Raw genomic sequence first — 22,297 nt, 5'->3', positions numbered from 1 at the left:
TATATATATATCCCTCATCTCCTTTTAAAGTTATACATAATTCTAATTAGAATATTACCTAAACACCCTATCACAATCCCTTAAATTACGATCACAATTTATGTTAAGCAAGTTAGGAATTATCACATCATTTCAAGTTACTAAAATGAGAGTAAAACATAATGTAGTAATTAAGCAATGGTAAATCGACATGCGACTCTTGGTTAATATTTAGGGGTGTTACAGATTATGTATGTATGTATGAATGTTAAGGTTGACTTCACTTGTTACAAGGAACAAGTTCGGATACTGGGTCCTTATGTCCTCTTCTCTTTCCCAGGTAGCTTCTTTTCCAGAAAACATATATGACCCTTTACTGATGTATGCTGACTATGAATAAGACTAAGTAAGATATGTATGTTGTTGGTAGCCTAAATGTGATACTTAGCATTTGGTAGGGTTATGGGACTTTACCTTTGCATTGAACTAGTGTGGCTTTGGGTTGCTTATACCTCAAAAGATTCAACTGATAGAACATGCGATGGATCAGAACGATATCTTCTGAGCATAGAAACATGAAAGACATTGTGGATCTTCTCCAACTCCGGTGGCAAAGCTAATTTATATGAAATTGGTCCAACCCTTTCAAGTATCTCATAAGGTCCAATAAATCGGGGACTAAGCTTTCCCTTCTAGCCAAATCTCATAATCTTTTTCCATGGAGACACCTTTAGGAATACTTTATCTCCCACTTGATATTCAATGTCCCGCCTTTTAAGATCAGCATACGACTTTTGTCTATCCGTGAGGACAAGATGTTTCCATTTTTCTAGCTTTTATGTACTTCCTAGTTTTGAGACTATATTGATGTAAAGGGCTTTGACCCTCTTTATACTCCATATGTGCTAGATGGTGATTGAGACAAGTCTAGACTCTTATTTCATTTATGAAAAGGAAGTTGACTTTGATTTTAAAAGTTTTAAATTTTCCGCAATTATTCTATTTCTTTATGTTATGATGATGCTAAGGGCTTGTACGAGACCCCTTTGGGGTCATGTACGCTGTGTCAAGTCGAGGGGGTACCTTGCCAAAGCAAAGGGGCTAAGCCAAGGCCAAAGGCCAAGACTGCCCCTAGCTAGGAGCACACTGCCCCACCTTCACAAGGGCGACCACGGATCGTGGTCCACTCCACAACTCGTGAAGGTGGTCGTGAAGCTTCCTTGGCTTCATGAAAGTTGGGGCATCTTAGGGGCGATTCTTTCTAAGGGACCACGGGCGCGACCACGGGCCATGGTCCCCTTGACGAGGCATGAAGGTGGCTTGTGAGGATGCCTTGTCATGTGGAGGCAAGGCTTGAGAAGAATGGCCACGGCCTCAAGACCACGACCTCTACCATGACTCGGGGTCATGACCATGGCTCCTGGGAGGTCTCGTGGTCATGCCTTGGCCTAATGGGTTGACATGTTGTGGGAGGCTACTGCCCAAGAGAACACAGGTACCACCACAAGTCGTGGTCCCCTAGACGGGCCATCTAAGTGGCCGTGGTCACTGACGGGGGGCCATTAAATGAGGGTTAAACAAGTCTTTTCCTTTTTAGTCCAATTAAAGTGGGGGTGTTTTGGGTATTTTTAGGGGAAGTATATATATTGTTTTTAATTCAAAATTCACAAGACTTGGTCATTATTCACAAACACCCAAATTGAAATAAAAAACTCCCTCTTCTCTCAAAAATTCTCTCTCTAGACTCAAGAAGAAGAAGAAGTCATTGAAGCTAGGGTTGCTAGATTTTCAAGGTTCTTCCCCAAATTTCTTGAAGGTTCTTAAGTGATGTATGGATGTTTTTCATCCTTGGGTAGCTATCACCCAAGAAGCCCCTTTAAATTATGTTTTCATGATATCAAATCCCCCAAATTCTAGGGTTTTCAATCTATGACATGGGTTTTCTTTCCAAAACGTTTTTATTGTTTAATTATGATTGTTTATGGTTGGTTATGTTGAATTATGAGTATATTGATGGATTATTGATGTTTTATAAGGAAAATTCCCTATAGAACAATGTTTCCCCATATTGATAAAATCATGAATTGATATTGTGGGTTGGTTGATATTATGAATATGTCAATTGAATATGTTTATGTTAAATTAAGCTATTGAATCATGAAATTCCTCCTATATTATGTAGTAATTGTATATGGTTGGGTTGATTGTGATTCAAGACCCTTGAAGGGTAAAGGTATGATGTCTAGTACCTTTCTATGAGAATTATGTAGGAGATTGTGATTCACTTGAAAGGTGAAGATACTTTGATGATTATGTAGTTGTGGCATTGTTGTAAGATCATCCTCCCCCACCCCTACACATGACTATGTATGATATGCTATGACTATTATGATAAGCTTGTTGTGTTGATTGAAAAGCCATGCTCATGAACACACTATTGGTAAGATGTGAAAGGTTTACTCACATGTTGATGGTTCAAAGGGTGAAAGGACATTCTCACCAAATGAATCTTTGAGCTCTTATGATATTATGTTGTCTTGAATATCTAATGCATTCTCTTACGAGTATGAATATAAGTAAAGACTTAACATAACTTTTAAAGGGAATTATGCTTAGAACCGAGGGGATATGACAATGAGATGGAGGCTTTTACATTTAGAAAGTATGGCTTCCCAATGTATGTTGTCTCATGGGATGGAAACCTTTTACGTTTTGCAAGTCTGGGTTTCTAGTAGAAATCCCCATATCCCATAACTATGTGCCCACATAGGTCTTTAGCTAGTGGATCCACCTAGAAGCTAATATGTTAGTTCTACCTTTGGCAAGTAGAACACCTCTTTTCAGTGTGGGGGTAGAACACCGGATTCCATGTAGCTCACATGGTCTATGTCGGTTAATGTTTTCTTCCCTATATGATACTAATATGAACTATGATATGATTATGAACTATGATAAGAACATGGACTTTAATTATGACTTATTAAGAGGTGCTACTTAGTATGAGTGGGGGTATGGGACTTCACTTATGCATTGAACAAGTAGGCGTCAAGAGGGGCTATGGTGAGGTTCTCTTATGTTACGAAAGTTTATGGATTATGTATGTATGTTATGAATGTTAAGGTTGGCTTCACTTGTTACAAGTTATAAACATATATGACTCTTTACTTATGTATGTTGACTATGAATAAGACTAAGTAAGATATGTATGTTGTTGGTAGCCTAAATGTGATACTTAACATTTGGTAGGGTTATGGGACTTTACCTTTGCATTGAACTAGTGTGGCTTTGGGTTGCTTATATGTTGGTTTGGTTTATGTTCCTTCATAAGTGTGCATAATGGCTTTAAAACTTGATAAATGTATGATTTCAACTAAATGTCCCTTTTATGCATGTTTTAAGGGTTTTGTTCATGGCTTCCATACTTGGTACATTATTTGTTCTAACCCATATTTTCTACATTCTATGAGTGTAGGTTCCGGCCGTTGATTCATACTACTTTTCTTCAAGTGAAGCTTGGGTTGACTATTCCCTAGGCTTGGTGAGTCCTCAAGTTCGAGGATAAGATGTTTCCATTTTCTAGCTTTTATGTACTTCCTACTTTTGAGACTGTATTGATGTAAAGGGATTTGACCCTATTTATACTCCATATGTACTAGATGGTGATTGAGACAAGTCTAGACTCTTATTTTTGTTTATGAAAAGGAAGCTGATTTTGATTGTAAAAGTTTTAAATTTTCCACAATTATTCTATGTATTTATGTTATGGTGATGCTAAGGGCTTGTACGAGACCCTTTGAGGGTCAAGTACATCGTGTCACGTATAGGAGGTACTCTTGGGTCGTGAAATTCTGGCGCAAAGAGCAACAAGTTACCTCCGAAGCAAAGGAAAGGGAAAAACTCCTGTAGCTGAGACACCAGAGTACAACTCCGACAGTGAGGGAGAATCACATGATTCTCAGGTTTCATTCTTTGGGGATGAGGATGACCAAGCATTTCAGGCCCGACAAGCAGAGCCTCGTTCTAGCAATCGTCATGATCCGTTTAGGATTCTAGAGCTGACCCCTCCTGCCTTTGATTCAGTGCTAGCTCCAGCACAAATGGTGGTTCCAGCACCACCAGTTCATGGTCCTCATCCCCGGTTACTCAACCAGTTAAAGGCCGAGGGATTGAGGACCACTTTAGAAAAGAAGAGATTGTCCATGGATGGTGTAGTGGACAGGTATTCAAATGTGTCCGGTTCCACTGTTACGAGATCTTCACCACGCCCAGTGGCCCATACATTCCCACCTGGATCTAGGAATTCTACTAAGCCTACGGTGATCTAGTACCTCAGGGGAAGAACAAGGCTAGTTCCTTCAGTGGAGTTTGTGACGGTCCGAGGAAGAAAGGTTAGATACAGTAGCGATGATATCAACAATGTACTTGATACGGCTACTGATTTCTTGCATGAGTACTAAATTTTGATTATTACGATGACTCTGGATGACCTGAAGGGATGGCTGGCACCCTGATTTCTGACGCCACCCCGAGGTTGATTGAGGCCGGAGAGCCTATAGAGAAGAAGAATCTAAATGTGGCAGCGAGATACTAGTTTGGATTTATTAGAAGCTCGATAATGCCATCTCAGAATGAATCTATCCTCCGCCACCCAAAGAGGGCCTGCCTCGGGAGTATCATAGCCAGGAAGAGCCTCAATTTGGGGCTAATCATTGAGCAGGAGATTGCAATGAGGGCCAAACAGCACCAGACGTCCCTTCCCTTTCTAGTACTGATCAGGCTGGGGTTCCTCGTGATAAGAAGAAAATGTCGAGGTTATTCCCACATCTTCCCCCGATATCCGGCGCATAGAGGCCGAGTATACACGGGACTAGGCTAATAGGAGGAGAGCAGCTCCGGTGGACACATCCTCGAAGGTTGATATAAATATATTACCTGCAGAGGCAGCCTTGCCTACTCCAGCCTCCAGGCTTTCAGGTACTTCCAGTTCCACTCGTTCTCAGGCCTTAAGTTCTTCTACTGCTCCCCCACCCTCGAGAGCTGCTGGTGGTTCTACTTCCTCCAGGCCTCCGATCACCCAGGCCATTCTTCTCAAGATGGGGAACCTAGCTGATTCTACCGATGTGCGGGCTTCCCGGCTAGAGGTTGAGGTACCCTGGATGATTGAGAGAGCTATTACTATTGTACTGACACCTCTCAGGTCTTCCATTGATGCTCTCACAGCGAGAGTAGGGATTTGTGAGAGAGGGTAGGGTGTTACTACTGAGGTGCCGGGTTTGAAAGATGATATTTCTAAGCTGAGGAAGGTTGTAGACCATCTGAAGTCCACAGACTTTACTTTGCTATTTGGGACGGTGGAGATCCCAGATGATTCGGGCGTTAAGGTTCCTGCCTGTGCTGAGGTATCTCCGGTTACCACCGGATATGCTACTATGGAGGATGTTGTTGTTGGTGAGTCTAAGGCTGAGACAGATGAGGAGCAGCTTGAGGTGCGAGATGCAGCTGTTTATGAAGATCTGGCCGACTTAGAGGGTGCCATGTTCGAGACAACTCGACAGGCCTCCTTGAGAGATACTACTATGGCAGGTTCTAGTATAGCTACAGCTGATGAGACACCGGGCATTGATGTCCCAACTGATGAGTGACTGAGATGCAGATGTCATCCAAGGCTTAGCCTGGAAGGATTTTTCCCCTCCCTCTCTATTATTTTGTGATACTCTGATCTTGCTTTTAGTTGTATTTGAGGACAACTGTTTCTTTTTATTGGGTGGGGTGAGGTATTTCCATAGCTACCTCTTGTGATTTTAACTTGTTTGTGAATATTGGGATTATTTTGTTGATATATATATATATATATGTTTTGATCTTAATCTTGTGGATGTTTTAGCTTGTGGCCCATTGTTTTTACTGAAAATGGTTTGGCACCTAATTTTAAAATTTTGCCACCTCTTTTCTGTGTGATTGTGGTTGTTCTTGTGCGAATTTGGTTGTTGGTTGTGATCAATACCGATGACTTGAATAGTACTTCTAATTGAACAAAATGAATGTATGGCTACGATGAGGCAAACAAAGTTACATAGGCAATATATGAACTTTTAGCATCTAGTTGTGACTAGCCGGTTATTGAATGAGTCTCTTATGATAAACATTGCACGCTAGCTAGAAAGTGTAGAGTTTTGTTTGATATTGGTACCAATGCCTTGTGTGATGACATTACTTTGAACAGTGTGTGTGATGACACCTAGAATTTGTCCCATTGGTCCAATTGATTGAGTGATTCAAGCACTTGAAATGATATTAGGAAAATTTTTGAAGAGTGAAAACAATTTGACATTATACCTCCTTTGTGGCCAACCTTGTGAGATGTGTGAACCTTGTTTGGCACATTTTGAGCCTTAGTCCTCTTTCTTGGAAGAAACTTGAGCAATAATGACATCTCTTTATCCATTCACCCATAACTTTCATGAAGTATGGTTTGTTTGAATAGCCAACTTATGCCAAAATCCTAAGTTGGGAGTGTGGTGAAAAGAGAAGGAAAATCAAGAAGTGTGAGAAATCCCCCTTTGTGTGATTGATTTGCCACATTCTGGTCCTTCTTGTCAATCGGTGCACCGGCCTCGATCCACCTCGGTGTCATATAAGAAATTAAGGGTGCCAAACAACCCTTTAGATCATCTAGGGTCTTCTTCTTGATGAGGTCAATGTAGTCATGCATGAAGTCCTGTGAACACCCAAGTGCCTCATCAATATCTGACCTGCTACATTTCACCTTTTCCCCCTGAACTCCTACAAAGTCAACCGGCTTGAAAGCACTCGCCTTTTTCTTACCCTTTGGCACCAACTTTCCCTATGCCAAGTAGAACTCCTGGATCCATGTAGGAATGTAAGGGCGTGGGGATTTTGTGAAAACCTCAAACTTATGGAATTTCAAAGTACTCCACACTTCTGGGTACCAGTCTACCACCCCGTCAGTAGACAACATATTTTCTTCTAAAATGGTCCTCAAAACCTTGGCCTTTAGTTTGTTGAGTGACCGAGGATGAGGACCCTGGACTGGTGGAGCCTGCACTACTGCCTGAGCTTGAGCTGGAGGAGGAGGAGGAGGTCTAGGAGGCACTGGGATCCTAGACGGGTCATTCATAGATTTGGAGCGTAGCTTTGCTCTCCTAGCATGTAGGAGCTTGTCATCTTCTGGCTCAAATACGGAGGCCGGAGACCTGCCCTTAGAGTGGCCCTCACTCTCAGAAGTAGTGAGATGAGTGGCATAGACTCCCTCACTGTCGGAGCTCTCCCCTGCAGGTGTGGGTAGCACAGGGCCTTTTCCCTTGCCCTTTCCCCCTTTTGGAGGAAGTTTAGTAATTGGGGCACACGAGGCTGCAACCTCCTCATTGATAATAATCTCTCTAGCTCGCTTTCGGGGCAGTTGATTCCTTCCTGCGACTTGAGGACTAGCCAGACCTACAAAACAATGTTGAAAATGTTAGACTTCGTTAAAAAAAAAATACAGTGTAACAGCTGCAGGATAACTCATCGAGCCATTCGGCGAGCCAAGTCGGACTCGCCAAATGTTACAGAGTAAAATCAGTAAAAACTCAGAACATGTCGGCGATGATCAGGGCCTTTCGGCGAATCTCCGACACTATTAGGCGAACTAGAAGTGGTTCGCCGAATGTTACAGAACATTTACAGGGATTTGGGGCGCAGAGGGGAGAGCAGAAGGGACTTTCGGCGAGTCACCGAGTGAATTCAACGATCTTAGGCATATTTCCAAAAGTTACAAACTCAAGCCAACAAAATGCAGAATTAAAAGGCGATTAAGGGGTCTTTAGGCGAACCACCGAGCCGCTCGGTGAGCTCGACCGAGTAGTCCAACCTGCCAGATTTCTACCCCGACCTTCAAAATCTAACCCATAGCCCACAAAACAAAATTAAACTATTGTTCTATGCAATTGGGTTCAGACCCATACTACCCATACCCACAGGGTACTTAGACTTCCCCCAATATGGCCAAAATTGGCCAATTGACGTCTTTTGCCCTTAAGAATGACGTCAATCGCTCTATCATTGGGCAAAATCCGACAATTAGCACAATTCGGGGTTACTCAGACTTCACCCCACTAGACCCACAAGAAATTCAACACAACCCAACAATTCTAACATGCTTAGACATAGGATTTCATGATTCAAGGCCAATTAACAACAATTTAAACTAAATATGGGCAAACATAACACCAAAAAATCAACATTAAGCACAGAGAATGACCACAAAATGATCACGCATTCGATTTCAACAAAATGTAAAGCGGGGTTTAGAAAACCAACCTTTTATGCCAAAATTTTGAAATGCTAGGCTAGCAATGAATCAAAAAATCCTCCCCGAGATGTAAATCCCACACAAAAAGTATGAAAACTAGTACGGAAGCAAGAAAATATGTGTTTGTGGAAGTTTGGAAGTCAAAGTATGAAATGAGGGAGATTTTAGACTTTAAAATGGTTTGGCCCTTTTTGACTTTTCAGTTCGCGTGCCTATTTGCTATCATGACTTACGTCGCCGACCCACTCAGCGATGCGCCGAGTAGCACTGTTGCCCGCTGAGTTTTGTAAAACCTCTAGCAAGCTAAGTGGTTCCAGCGACGGTCCAAGTCGGGCTCGCCGACCTATTAGGCCAGTTGCCGACTCGACCTTTGGCTCGCCTAGCTGCCATTTTCCCAAAACTTCAACTTTTCAACCTGCTCATTCAACATCCATTATGCAAACACCAAAAATAAAAGCATAAAAGCTTGGGTTTCCTCCTAAGAAGCGCCTTATTTAATGTCGTGGCATGACATGGATACGCATTCAAGATTCATTTTTTGGGTTATCCAAGGTATCACTTGGTAGACCCCCTTTTGGTCTTAGGTTCAAATAAGATGAAATTTGATCCATTTGTGTTTCCAGTTGCTTGATAGACGCGGAGTGAGATGTTACCGTCCGACTTAGTGGAGACGTCCTCTTTCATTTGTTTAAGTACCTTGTCTAACCCTTCCGCTTTATTGAGAATGCGTGCAAGCATATCTTCTGTGCGAAAGTTCTCCGGGTCAGACCTTTGCTCTTTTGGCTTTTGACACTCATGGGGGAACGTATCTTTCCTTGTCACCATCCCGTTCCTTCCAACTAGTCCGACGGTCACACCATTCTCTATCATGGTCTCTCCATCCATCATCATGCTCTCTATTCCAACCTTGATTTCCGCACGGCCTTGGATAGCTCGGAAGGAAAGCTCCTCCTTGATTTGCAAGAAAGTTCATTTCCTCATTATATAGAGCCTCAAAATGTGCATCCTTGAGGTTTACCCCACTAACACCAATAACATTGACACTTTTCAACCCACTACCCATCACAATTTTCGACAAAATATCCAGGCGGGTCATCATTTTGGCTATATTTTGGTCTCGCTCCAGGTCTTTCTCTTTCTTCTCCTTCGTCATCCTAAATGTCAAAGGAGACACTTGGTCCTCCCAAGTATACCAGGCTCTATTTATTTTGGTCATACCATTCAGGAGATTAGATGTTATTTCGAAAGGTTATTGCATTATACCTCATCGGACAAGTTGATCAGCCACATCTTTGTTCACCGAGTGTAGACTCTAGTAGAAGTGTTGTAACACCATGTTGTTTGGAAGCCCGTTAGTCAAAAATTGAAGTAACAACTTCTGAAATCTAAGCTACATCTCATGGATTGGCTCATCCTCTAAGCGTTTAAAGCCCTGAATATTATCTCTCAATACCATCATCTTTAAAGGAGGAAATAACCTTTTGAAAAACGCCTCAGTAAGTTCATCCCAAGTGGTCATGGAATACCTTGGTAGATCAGCTAACCATTTAGTGGCTTCCCCTATTAGAGAAAAAGGGAACAACCGGAGATGGACGGACTCTTGTGAGATGTTTTTGAATGATAATGGACCACATACTTCCACAAAGTTCTGAATATGATCATGGGGATCCTCATGAGCTAGCCCTCTGAATAATCCTTTCATTTGCAAGAGTTGCAACATCGTGCTAGTCACGTGGAAGATAGCATTTCCTTCAACATGAGGTAAACGTATAGCACCTACGCTACCCAATTGAATTGGGACATTGACATCATTCAGATTTCCGATGTCAGCTTGGAGGCCAAGTTGGCTAATGTTACATCTGTTTACACTCATCTCATCGTCTGTTCACAAATAGCCAACAACAACACAAAACAAGGTAAGTCGATTCAACTACAACACAAAAAGATCACAATCTAAACTTCAATAATAAAATTCTAAAAACCACTCCTCGGTAGAGGCACCATTTTTGATAAATGCTTAACTACACCTCATCCAATACTAGGTGTAGGCGGTTGCAATCTATTATAAACCCAACAAAGAGTTGGGGTCGATCCCACAGGGAGTGATACAAATTAGAATTCATTTACGAAGTTGTAAATGTGGTCTAATAAATTGTAGGAATAGAAATTATTGAAAACATTTAGATAAATCAAAGGGCTTGGCAAAGAATGTCATATGGGGGGATTTGGTTTGTCAAATAACAACTTCAACAATTAGAAAACAAGGGAGTAATCTAGTAGGTAAGAATTCTCTAGGATGTGATCGATTATAGGCTAATTTTGCTATCAGGGTAATTGTAATTTACTAACAATTGTTGAATCTCAGTGAGTAGGCTAGACTATAGATGCAATGGCTTTCTCTCGAACAACTATTACGATTCAAGTGAGTTCTCTCGAACTTCGACAAGCTCAACACTATAAGCAGCCCAATACCTCAATTTATCTAGTCTCTCGAGCTAGATAGGTAGAATGAAGTGTAGGATTCACTCTCTCGAGCTGAACCCACAACAACCCAATCACTACAATCATCAATTGAAAACCTTAGTTCTAAACCTCTCTCTCAAGCAAACTCAAAACACTAAATTAGAATTTCATTTTGAACTACAATTCATAGATTAATGCATAGCTATAAATTAAACCCATTTCAAATAAGCATTTAAATCAGTGAACAACAATACCCATATGCTAATTAAAGCAAATAATCACATGATCACACCCTAAAAATTGGAATTTTAGCCACACATCATAAAAAGGAAGAAATGATTACCAATTATGTTATCCATGAACTAGGCAATGGTTCCCAAATCTCTACAATGCTTCAAATCACCTCAATTCAAAAACCCAATTAAAAACTCCTCAAACCAAGTAAAAAAAGTCTCAAAATAAAGGCTCAAAGTTCTACCATGGAAAATTACTCCGGAAACTAATTGGACCAAAGATTGGATCTCTTTTTCTACTTTTTGAAATTCAATTTATAGTTTCCCAAGTTTTGGCCTTTAGGATCACTAGGCAAGGTAAGTCGAGCGTCGTCGACCAAGTCATTGACGCACCAATGGTTCCATTCGATCGCCGATTTACCTTGGCTCTTTAACCTCAGAGTTATTTGAATTTAGGCAATCAGGATCGAGGTCACTGGTTCGTTCGGCGATGCACTATAAAACCCAAAAACTAGTAAGCTAAACTAGAGAATTCTAGAGCTTCATGTGAGAGTTAGAATTGTAAATATGACTTCCCGTACTTAGAATGAAGGTTTTAGGGTTAGGGCATCAAGGTACGTCCCCCGAAGGACCAACCAAGGGTCCTTGAGGGGGACACAAAATAGCCCCCAGAAACTACCCAAAAATGGGCCACCTACGGATGAGACTCACGCCCCGTAGGTAGGGGTCGTGGGTCAAGAACCAAAATGTGGACTTGCAGAACACCATCCATGGAGGACCAGCATAGCCCGTGGGTCCATGCATGGCCCGTGGTTCGGGGTCTCGTGGATTGGGCAGTGTAGTCTCTTAAGTTGGTTAAGTGAGGGGTTAATGGAAGGTTCTAGAATTAATTAGTTATTAAGTGGTGTCATTTTATTAGTAATTAGACCACCTATATAAACCTAATAGACCCCAAAATACATTGATCCTAGTCATTATTTTCAATTCACCAAAGAACCCAATTCCCTTCAAGAAATTCTCTATCTAAAAAGTGAAAAAGAAGAAGAATAACAAGAAAGGTTCAAGCTAAGTCAAGACTCCATTGTTACAAGCTTGGTAGGGCTTCATAAGCAAGGTATGTTATATTATTCATCCATGGATTCTTCCATCCATGGAGCTCCATAGAATTCCCCCAATTTTGAAGATGAATCCCCAATTCTAGTTAGGGTTCCTTCCTATATTATGGGTTTAGTTGAGTATGATTCCAATTGAGTGGATAGTACTTGTTTGTGATTGATTTAGTATTGAATCATGGTATATTGATGATATTACATGTTTTCCATGGTTAACCCTAGTCTAATTGATGAAATTGAAGAGTGTGGGTTTATGCCTTATGAAGAGAAATTAAGGATTCATAGGTGATCTTCTAGAATTGATGATATGTATGGTAATTGTTCAGGAATAGAAACATGTGAACATGAATTTAACTAGATTATAGTAGATATGATGGATCATGACTAGTAAAGCTTGAAGTTGAACCTTTATGATGATTTATGACTAGAATTACCTAATAATGAAGCATACGATTAGTATGCCTTCAAATCTTGGTATCGGTGATGATTGAAAGAAGTAAAGTTTTGAGTGTAAGGCTTGTAGTCATGAATGTTGATCACTAGGCTTTGAGAGTAAAGCTAATATGAGGAATTATGTATGTTAAGTCTTTGAGAGTGAAGTCTAGATGAGAATAGGAGACTAATGGATAGAATTGTGGTAGAAGGGCCTATACCTACCCTAGTCTACCTTGTGAATTCTTGAATGCGTGAAGTGATAGAATCACTTGAACATGGATTGATTGTCAAGGACATCCTTCCATGAGACATGAATGTTAAGTAAGAATTAATAAGTAAGCTAAGGGTTGTATGCTTGACCCCAAATGGATATTGACAATGAGATGGAGAGTCACACAAGGTACGGTCTGGGCTCCAAGTTGAAAGGAGAACCACACCTAGTTTATGAGAGGACTATCTAAGGTAAAGGGGGGACTTTCACATAGTAGAGTTCGGGTTTTCCTAAATTAGGTCTCATGAGATGGAAGCCTTCACCTAGTGGAGTTCGGGTTTCTAGTAGCAATCTATGCATCCATGGAACTAAGATGTGTTTAAAGAAGTATCTGCTAGAGTTCAAAGATGAACTAAGACATACATACAGAGGCACCTCATAGTGTTCCAAAAGCAATAATGAACTAAGACATACTTAAAGAGGTATCTCCTAGAGTTCAAACCTAATAAATTAGGACATGCTTAGTGAAGTAGCTCTTAGTGTTAGAGATAATAATGAACCTAGACATGCTTGAGAAGTATATCCTAGGGTTCAAATTAATAAGGAACTAAGAGTATGCTTAATGAAGTGTCTCATTGTGTTCCACCTAATAATGAACTAATATGTGCTTAAGGAAGTACCTCCTAGTGTTCTAAGGCTTCAAAGGGGGTACTAGTCTCCAACCAAGAAGTATGAGTATGAGGACCTAAAGGAGTACTTAGTATGGGTTGAATTATGGGGTCTTATCCATGCATTGCACAAGTATGACTTAAGGTTACCTAAGAAGTGTTTCTCTTATATGATGTATGTTTTGATGGATTGTTGCTATAGTTGCTTCCCATGATAAGATTGACTAAAGGTGAGAGATTCCCTTGTCTATGAGAAGTAAGCTAAAGGATGTGATAAAATATGATAAAGAGGTATGATGGACTAAAAGTGGTACTTAGCCTAGGTTGGATTATGTGGTCTCATCTATGCATTGCACAAGTTTAACTTGAAGGCTACTTATGAAGTTCTCTTATGTTAAGAGGATTTAATTACGGACTAAGCTTGTGAATATGTGGTATTTCCTATGTTATTAGATTATGCCTTATGTTGACTTCTGCTCATGTTATGCCTATGTTGGAGATTATGCTTATGATTATGTTATTGGCTCTTATACTTGTGTCTTATGTTGGCTAACACTTTTTTTATGCACTTATGATGTTATGTTAGCTAACATATTTAGGATATTTTGTACTAACGCATACTCTTGCCTACATTCTCATCAAATGCAGGGTCCGGCGATTTTGAGTTCCATTCTTAAGGATAGGTTCTTTGAAGTGCAAAGGAGTTGAAGATTTGGTGAGTCCTCATAGCATCGAGGATAAGCCACCATTACCTATATGCCTTTGTTTTATGTTTTAGAATATTGTATGGGCTATGTCCCAAGAGTTATTCAATGTTGTGTTAGATTGTTGGAGACAGAGTGTTAAAGACTTCCGCTTGCTTTTATAAAGACTTCAATTATAAAGAAAAGTTTTAAAATTTATGCGTCATTTCTATTTACTTTATGTTATGATATGCTAAGTGGCTTGTGTTAGGCCTTTCGGGGTCTAGTATTCCATGTTACATCTAGGGTATACCCCTAGGTCGTGACAAACTTCGTAATCAGAGCACAAGGTTTAGAATGATTCTAGGATTATCTCAAAACCACATATAGTAGAGTCTTGTTCATAAGTGTGAAGCGCACTACATTTATAAATAGGAAGCTATTAGATGAGTAGGAAACTTCATTTCTTCATTCTCTATGTCGTGTTATAGAGTTTAACTCTAGTAGGTCTTTCTCCTAAACTGTGCTCTACGGTTTACATGATATGGCTAATGGAAGGGTAAATACTAGGCGGGATGAGGATGACAATGTGGACTAAGAGGCTCCTCCCCAAGCTTCTCACACTCTAATTGATCTTTCGTCTATGTCGAATGCGGAGATTAGGTTGACCTTTCAAATGTTGGCTTAAGCTTTGCCAACGCAAGCTCAAGCTGTGACGGTGCAAGCCAATAGAGAGGTTGTAGCTCCGCTGAACCCAATAATGGGTATGGCTGCTGATGAATCCACAATTTGGACTCATTTAGGGCATTATTTTAATAGACTTTGTGCCCTCAAATGCATATTTTGTCTAAATAACTGATGTAAATCCTTAAGTTTCAGGTATTTGGAGTTTGAGGCAAAGCATGGACACTCATTGGCAAAAAGGAACAAAATGGCTGAAGAGACGAAGAAAAGAAGGCCTAAGGATCGCCTAATGCATTCGGTGAGTCGCCTAATACATTCAACGAGTCACCGAATGTCCTTAACCTCACCCAAAGTTCCAATGTGCTAAACCTTTAAGGAAAAGATCAAGTCGGCGATGAAAAGGAGCAGTCGGCATGTCGCCGAACAGTTCCGCGAAGCAACAACAAATCGCCCAATGATCCAGAATGCGAAGATGTTGAAGGCAAAAGCTGAAAGGCGATGAAGCAAACCAAAGGGAGGATCACCGAGTGCATCGGTGAACCCGACTAATTGCGCCGAGTGATCCTTCACAACACATTTTTTAACAACTAGAAATACTAGTTTGAATTTTTATCGTAGTATGCAATTTCATATACAACAATTTTATTTTCTATGTTTTCAAGTAGAGAAGATTTGAAGACTTCCAATTCCAATAAATTGGAAGTGGGTGTTGAAGATTCTTCATCTTAGACTCGATTGAAGTGAATATAAATCATACCAATTGATGTTTCTTTGATTTAGTATCATTTTCTTCCTTTTCTCTATGTCTAGCTAAAACCCCAATTCTTCGGGTGTGATTTTGTGAATATGGGTTAAATTTTATGTTGGGTATTGCTTATTGTTAGTCTATTTGTTATTTAAATGTGATTTCGTTTAGTAGTTGTGTTTGAACTTAATGGGATTATAGTTGCAAATATGATTTCATCTTAGTGTTTTTCGCTTGCGAGAGAGAGAGGTTTTAAAACTAAGACTTCTAAATGGATAGTTGGTGGTTATTGGGTCGTCATGGGTTCAGCTCAAGAGAGTGAATCCTAGGCCTTTTCCCACACATTCAGCTCAAGAGTGTTAATCGGCAACTCGGCGTTCGAGAGAAACCGAGTTGATTCTAGGTAAGTTGCGCGAGAGAGAATTTACCCCCACTAAAGTCTAGCCTAGTTACAAATGTTCAGCAATTGATTATCAATAGCATTTAGCCGATTGTGTAGTTTATCCCATATTCCTATCAAATTCCAAGAATCTTGTCTCCTATATTCGCATCTTTGTATTTTCATTGTTTTTGTTCATTAATTGAATACAAACCCCCCATTGATAATTGACATTCGTGTCAACCCTTTAATTTATTATGTTTTTACTCGATCATGTTTTTAATTATTGTTAACTCTAGCATATTCACGCTTAACTCTTAATTCTCAGAAACCTCTCCCTTGGGACTCGACCCCAACCCATTCGGTTGGGTTATATTACTAATGTACGATCGTAGACACTTGAATCGGAAGTTGTGTCTTGATTATGCAAACATCAAAATGGCACCGCTATCGAGGAGTGGTGTTACTTGAGAACTTCGAGTTGAGTTGAATTTCGCTTTTGTTAGTCATAGTTTACTTACTTAATTTTTAGTTTAGTTTTGTTTCTTTGTATGAATATTTCTGAAAGTATGAGTGTGAACGGCAGCAATGGCAGCCAAGTAGGTCATCAAGATGACATCGGAAACCTTAACGATGTAAATGAGCCTCATGCTAGTGACCCCCAACTCATGGGCGATATTGGTGCCATTTTCTTGCCACCAACCGAAGGAAATGTTGTATTTCACATCACGAGTACTATGTTGCAACTCTTCCAACTAAATGGGCTTTTTAGTGGATTGGCTCATCAGGACCCTCATGAGCACATTCAAAATTTCATAGATGTGTGCGAAACATACTCTTTCAAAAATATATCCCAAGAGTCGGTTCATTTACGGTTGTTCACATTCTCTTTGATGGGAGAAGTAGGCAAGTGGCTAGTTGAATTGCCACGCAACTCAATCACTTCGTGGGAAGAGTTTGTCACCGTATTTAATGTGCAATTTTTCCCTCCCTCGAAGATGATGACTCTTTGGGACTGTATCCAAAGCTTTAAGCGTTTGGAGGGCAAGCCAATTCATGAGACTTGGCTGTCATTCAAGAAGTTGGTGCTCTAATGCCCAACTCATGGCTTGCCTAACAACGTATTACTGCAATATTTCTACCGGAGCCTAGACTCGGTTAGCAAGGGTGTTGCTGACCAACTTTCTCCAGGAGGTTTGATGTCATAGCGTTACGTGATAGCAGCTCAGCTATTGGATGGCATGACCACAATAAATCGGGTTTGGTAGACCCGCTAAGATCAAGTCTCCCCCTCTTACATCCAAATTGACTAAGGAGCAGATGGAAAAAGATCAAGAGATGGACCAAACCATGGCCAAGATCATGATACAACTTGACATTTTGTCAAAAAATGTCATGGGAGCTGGTTCTCAGGGTGTCAATGTTGTGGGTATCAGGTGAGCAAATCCGGAAGAGGCAAAGTTTGATGCTTTGTACAATGAAGAGGTGAACTTCCTAGCCAACCAAGGCGGTGGTTATTGTTCAAACTACCCAAGGCAGGGCGGTAACCAAGGTTGGGCTAGACATGAAGGTTGGAAAGAGCGTGAATGGAGAGACCGTAATAATAATTGGAAGGATGGGGAGAAGGATAGTATGTGCCTCCCCACGAGCGCCAAAAGCCAAAGGATTCGGAGGGTGGTAGGTCTGAGGATATGTTTTCTTGTATCCTCAACAAAGTTGAGGGGTCAAATAAGATCTTGAAAGAGATGAAAGAAGACGTGTCGACCCTTAGCCAGATCTTTACCTCCCATTCAGTATCAATCAAGTAGTTGGAGACCCAAAGGGGTCAGATGTCGTCTCACTTAAATCTGAGACAAAATGGGGGATTGCCTAGTGACACTATGGTCAACCCCAAGACTGAGGTTTGAAGGTAGACTTTCGTCTGCCGCGACATTAACTAAGGCGCTATTTGGGAGGCAACCCAAAACCGCTTATTTCTTTTTATTTGTGTTTTGGTAAAATAATGATGTGTTGTTTGTACAGGTTGAAGTGTCGAAAGTGTTCGAAAAGGTGAAGGTTGGAGAGCAACAGGTCCAGTCGGTGAGTCACCGAAGAGGTCGGCGAGCCCGACCTAATCTGTTGTTTGACTAAAGATATCTTCAAAGTGGAGTCTATAAAACTCAGCGAGCCTAGGAAATTATTGGCGAATCGCCGACCATGCCGGCGATCTCGACGGAGACCGCCATTGGGACCCCCACACTCACTGGAGGTTCTGTAAAATTTGGCGAGGTAAAGGAACACTCGGCAAATCGCCCAGAGGATAAGCGAGCTCGACTAATGTCACCGAATGGGCGAAAACTGGACGGTTTTGCAGGCCAAAGGTTTAAAAGTTTCAAACTCATTCACTTTTCCTCACTTTTTATCTTTCCAACTCACATCCGCACGCTAGGTCCCATATTTTTGCATTTTTAGAGTGTTTTTAGTGTGATTTACGCTCGGAATTGGATTACATTGCTGCCTAGCATTTCAATCTTCTCTTATCGACACCAAAGGTTGGTTTCCTAAGCCCCGAGTTCATTTTATCAAAAATTCTACTCATTTGCAATAGCCTGATCTTGTTGAAGTGTTCTAATTCTGCCTGATAGGATTAGATTGTTTACATGCATGATTTAATTTGATAAACTTGCTCGAGTACTTGTGACTGTTGAATTCCCGTAATTGTATGCCTTAAACTGGATTAAAATTAGATGGGTTATGTTTGGGTGTTATGGGTCCTACCTTAATTTAACTAGTGCATGATTTAATTTTGTTTCCGGGGGTTACGGGGTTAAATTCGAGAAGTTGGGTTGAAAATAGGCACGTTGGGCCGTTTGGCGAGCTAGGTCGAGCTCGCCGAACCACTCAGCGGTTCGCCTAATGTCCCCATCTCGCCCTTGATTTCATGCTTTATTTGATGATTGATTTTGTATCCTTCGACGAGAAGCTTGATGTCACCAAACGCACTCGACGACTCGCCGAAAGGCTCTTCTTTCGCCTTTTGTCTACACCCCTAAACCTTTATGCACTGGAACTTTTAGCGGGCCTGTCCTTGTTCGCCGAAAGCTATCAGCGACACGCTGAGTGGTTCCCTCCATCGCCTACTTGCTGCAGTTTTAGAGCTAATTCCTTCGGCGAGCTCGATCTACCTCGCCCAAGAAATTCAGCAATTCGCCCTCTGGTTTGGCGAGTCTGTCTGAAATTATTCTGTTGTGCTTTTGTTTAAGTATTTCTAACTTCTCTTCGAGATTTTGCAGACATGACTAAATCAAAAGCTGTTGAAAGAATAACACCAGCCCAAGAGAAGTCCAAAGGGATTGCGATAAATGAGGATGCAGCTACATCGAAAGGCAAAGCTACGAAACTACCCACAACTACTGGGAAAGGCAAGGGCAAAAGGCCCACTTCTGCCAGGAAGACCATTACCCTAGACCTTAATATTTCTTCGTGGGCTCGGGGATTTTGCAGAGCGGTGCGTGTCCTTTTGGTGGACTAACACTCAGCAGAACTTGGTGAATCTAGCACTATTGTTCCTCCTGAGGTGACCTTGGGCACAGATGCCTAGACAGACGGAGCGACTGTGTAGACAGGACTCCCTCTTTACCTCCTTCTCTGATTTGCTTTACTTCACTTTCGGATAATTCCTATTTGCATTTGAGGACAATTTTTTAAATTTGTGGTGGGTTGAGGCCAACCTTTGTATGCTGATTATTACTCTTGTTTTGTTTATACATGGGGTTTTTAGCTTAAATTGTGTTGACATTGCTTTTTGTAGAAGGTTTGAGCTTGTGTCTCCTTGCTTCTAATTGAAAATGATTTTTTACCCTTCCGAAAAAAAAATTCCACCTCTTGTTTGTGTTGAATGTGGTTGTTCTCTCGCAAATTTGAGTATCTGTCCCGATCAATATCGATGACTTGAATAGTGCTAATAATCGAACAAAAATAAATGTGTGGCTACGATGAGGCCAAATGTAGTTGCATAGACAATATGTGAACTCTTTGCATCTCGTTGTGACTAGCCAATTATCGAATTGAGTCTCTTGTGATGAACAATGCACACTAGTGAAAGTGTGAAGTCTTGTTTGACATTGGTGTCGATGCCTTGTGTGATGAGCTTACTGTGAACGGTACATGATAACACCTAGAATTTTCTCCGTTGGTCCAGTCGACTAAATAAGGCTATCTCTTGATATGATCTTAGGCAACTTCGAAGAGTGTGAGCCAATTTGACATATACATTTTTTGTGGCCTACCTTATGAGTGTGTGAACCTCTTTTGAACACCCCTTGAACCTTACATTTCTTTGGAAGAAACTTGATGAAAACATGACCTCCCTTAATCCACTACCTATAATCCTCTTGATTTGTGGTTGATTGAATAGCCAACTTAGGCAAAAAGCCTAAGTTGGGGGTGTGGTGAAAAGAGAAGTCAAGTCAAGAAGTGCAAGAAAAGTTTCCTTTAACCCATGGTTTTGAGAAAAATGGAACCCCTCCAATTAAAAAAGAAGGGAAAGAAAAAAAAGAAAAGAAAAAGAATGAAAAAGTTGTGGAATAAAGTACAAAAGAAATAAGGTTCCCGAACAATTCATGGAAAGTGAATAATGGGATGATTTCTGAGCACTAAAGAAAATGATGAAAGAAGAGGAAATGAAGGGTTGTGAGCACCATATTTCATGAGGATGAAAGCCACTGAGCCTAAATGACCATACATTTACACTCAACCCCATTACAAACCTTGAAAGACCTTTTTGATCTTAAGTGAGTTGAAACAATTGTCTATTGCAAAATACGGGCAAACCTATAGGTGAAAGCATGCATTGTGTTCTTCTTTGTGAGTGTGAGCGTTGCATTTGATTTCGGAACTTTAAATTATTGAACCGTTGTGTGTGAATATGGAATCATTCTTTTGTGTGAGGGCATTTGATTTCCTTTGTTGAGCTTGAACTTGCATTTGAAGCAAGTATAGTGAGCTTGAGATTCTTTGATAATAGTGTGTCACAACTTGAAACTTTGAGTGCACATTTGATCTTCGCATGAGTAAATTGAGTTTTTGGGTGTGCATTCATGATTGAGTCCTGTGTAGCACTGTTTGAGACATCCTTTTTGAACTCCCGAACTTGAGTTTTACTTGAGGACAAGCAAAAGTTTAAGTTGGGGTGTTGATGAGTCCACAATTTGGACTCATTTAGGGCTTTATTTTAATAGAATTAGTGCCCTCAAATGCATATTTTGTCTCAATAACTGATGCAAATCTTTAAGTTTCAGGTATTTGGAGTTTGAGGCAAAGCAAGGACACTACTCGGCAAAAAGAAAAAAAACGACTGAAAAGACGAAGAAAAGAGGGCGTGAGGATCGCCTAATGCATTCGGTGAGTCACCGAATGGCCTTAACCTAAAGTTCCAGTGTGCTGAGACCCGAAGGAAAAGATCAAGTCGGCGATGAAAAGGAGGAGTTGGCGTGTCGCCAAACAGTTCCGCGAAGCAGTACTAAATCGCCTAGTGATCCATAATGCAAAGATGCTGAAGGCAAGAGCTGAAAGGTGATGAAGCAGACCAAAGGGCGGATTGCCGAGTGCATCGACGATCCCGACTAACTGCGCCGAGTGATCCTTTGTAACACATTTTTTGATAACTATAAATACTAGTTTCAATTTTTATTTTAGTATGCAATTTCAGATACAACAATTTTATTTTCTAAGTTTGCAAGTAGATAATACTTTTGCTTAGCTTTCGAAGATTTGAAGACTTCCAATTCCAAGAAATTGGAAGTGGTGTTGAAGATTCTTCATCTTAGACTCGATTGAAGTGATTATAAATCATACCAAGTTGATGTTACTTCTATTTGGTATCATTTTCTTCCTTTTCTCTATGTCTAGCTAAAACCCCAATTCTTGGGGTGTGATTTTGTGAATATGGATTAAATTTACTGTTGTGTATTGCTTATTGTTAGTCTATTTATTGTTTAAATGTGATTTCGTTTAGTAGTTATGTTTGAACTTAATGGGATTGTAATTGCAAATACGATTTCATCTTAATGTTTTTGGCTTGCTCGAGAGAGAGGTTTTAAAACTAAGACTACTAAATCGATAGCCGGTGGTTATTGGGTCGTCATGGGTTCAGCTTAAGGGATTGAATCCTAGACCTTTTCCCACACATTCAGCTCGAGATAGTGAATGGGCTAAGGCGGAGGTATTGCTTAAAAGTGGCAACTCGGTGTTCGAGAGAAACCAAGTTGATTCAGGGTAAGTTGCTCGAGAGAGAATTTACCCCACTAAACTCTAGCCTAGTTACAAATGTTCAGCAATTGATTATCAATAGCAATTACCCGATTGTGTAGTTTATTCCATATTCCTATCACATCCCAAGAACCCCGTCTCCATA

At 40.6% G+C, this 22,297-nt stretch overlaps 1 protein-coding gene across 1 annotated transcript in view; it reads right to left on the bottom strand.

Moving 5' to 3' along the window:
• Window positions 1-21,344: 21,344 nt before the first annotated feature.
• Window positions 21,345-22,297, bottom strand: part of LOC107059645 (uncharacterized) — a 17,916-nt gene continuing 16,963 nt past the window's right edge. Inside the window, exon 3 of the mRNA XM_015306365.1 lies at window positions 21,345-21,449. Coding sequence (XP_015161851.1) covers window positions 21,345-21,449 — 105 coding nt within the window. The remainder of the gene's footprint in view (window positions 21,450-22,297) is intronic.

The sequence above is a fragment of the Solanum tuberosum genome, unplaced genomic scaffold, assembly GCF_000226075.1.
Source record: "Solanum tuberosum cultivar DM 1-3 516 R44 unplaced genomic scaffold, SolTub_3.0 scf00030, whole genome shotgun sequence".
Lineage (NCBI taxonomy): Eukaryota > Viridiplantae > Streptophyta > Magnoliopsida > Solanales > Solanaceae > Solanum > Solanum tuberosum.
This window is presented reverse-complemented; position numbering and strand designations above follow the sequence as displayed.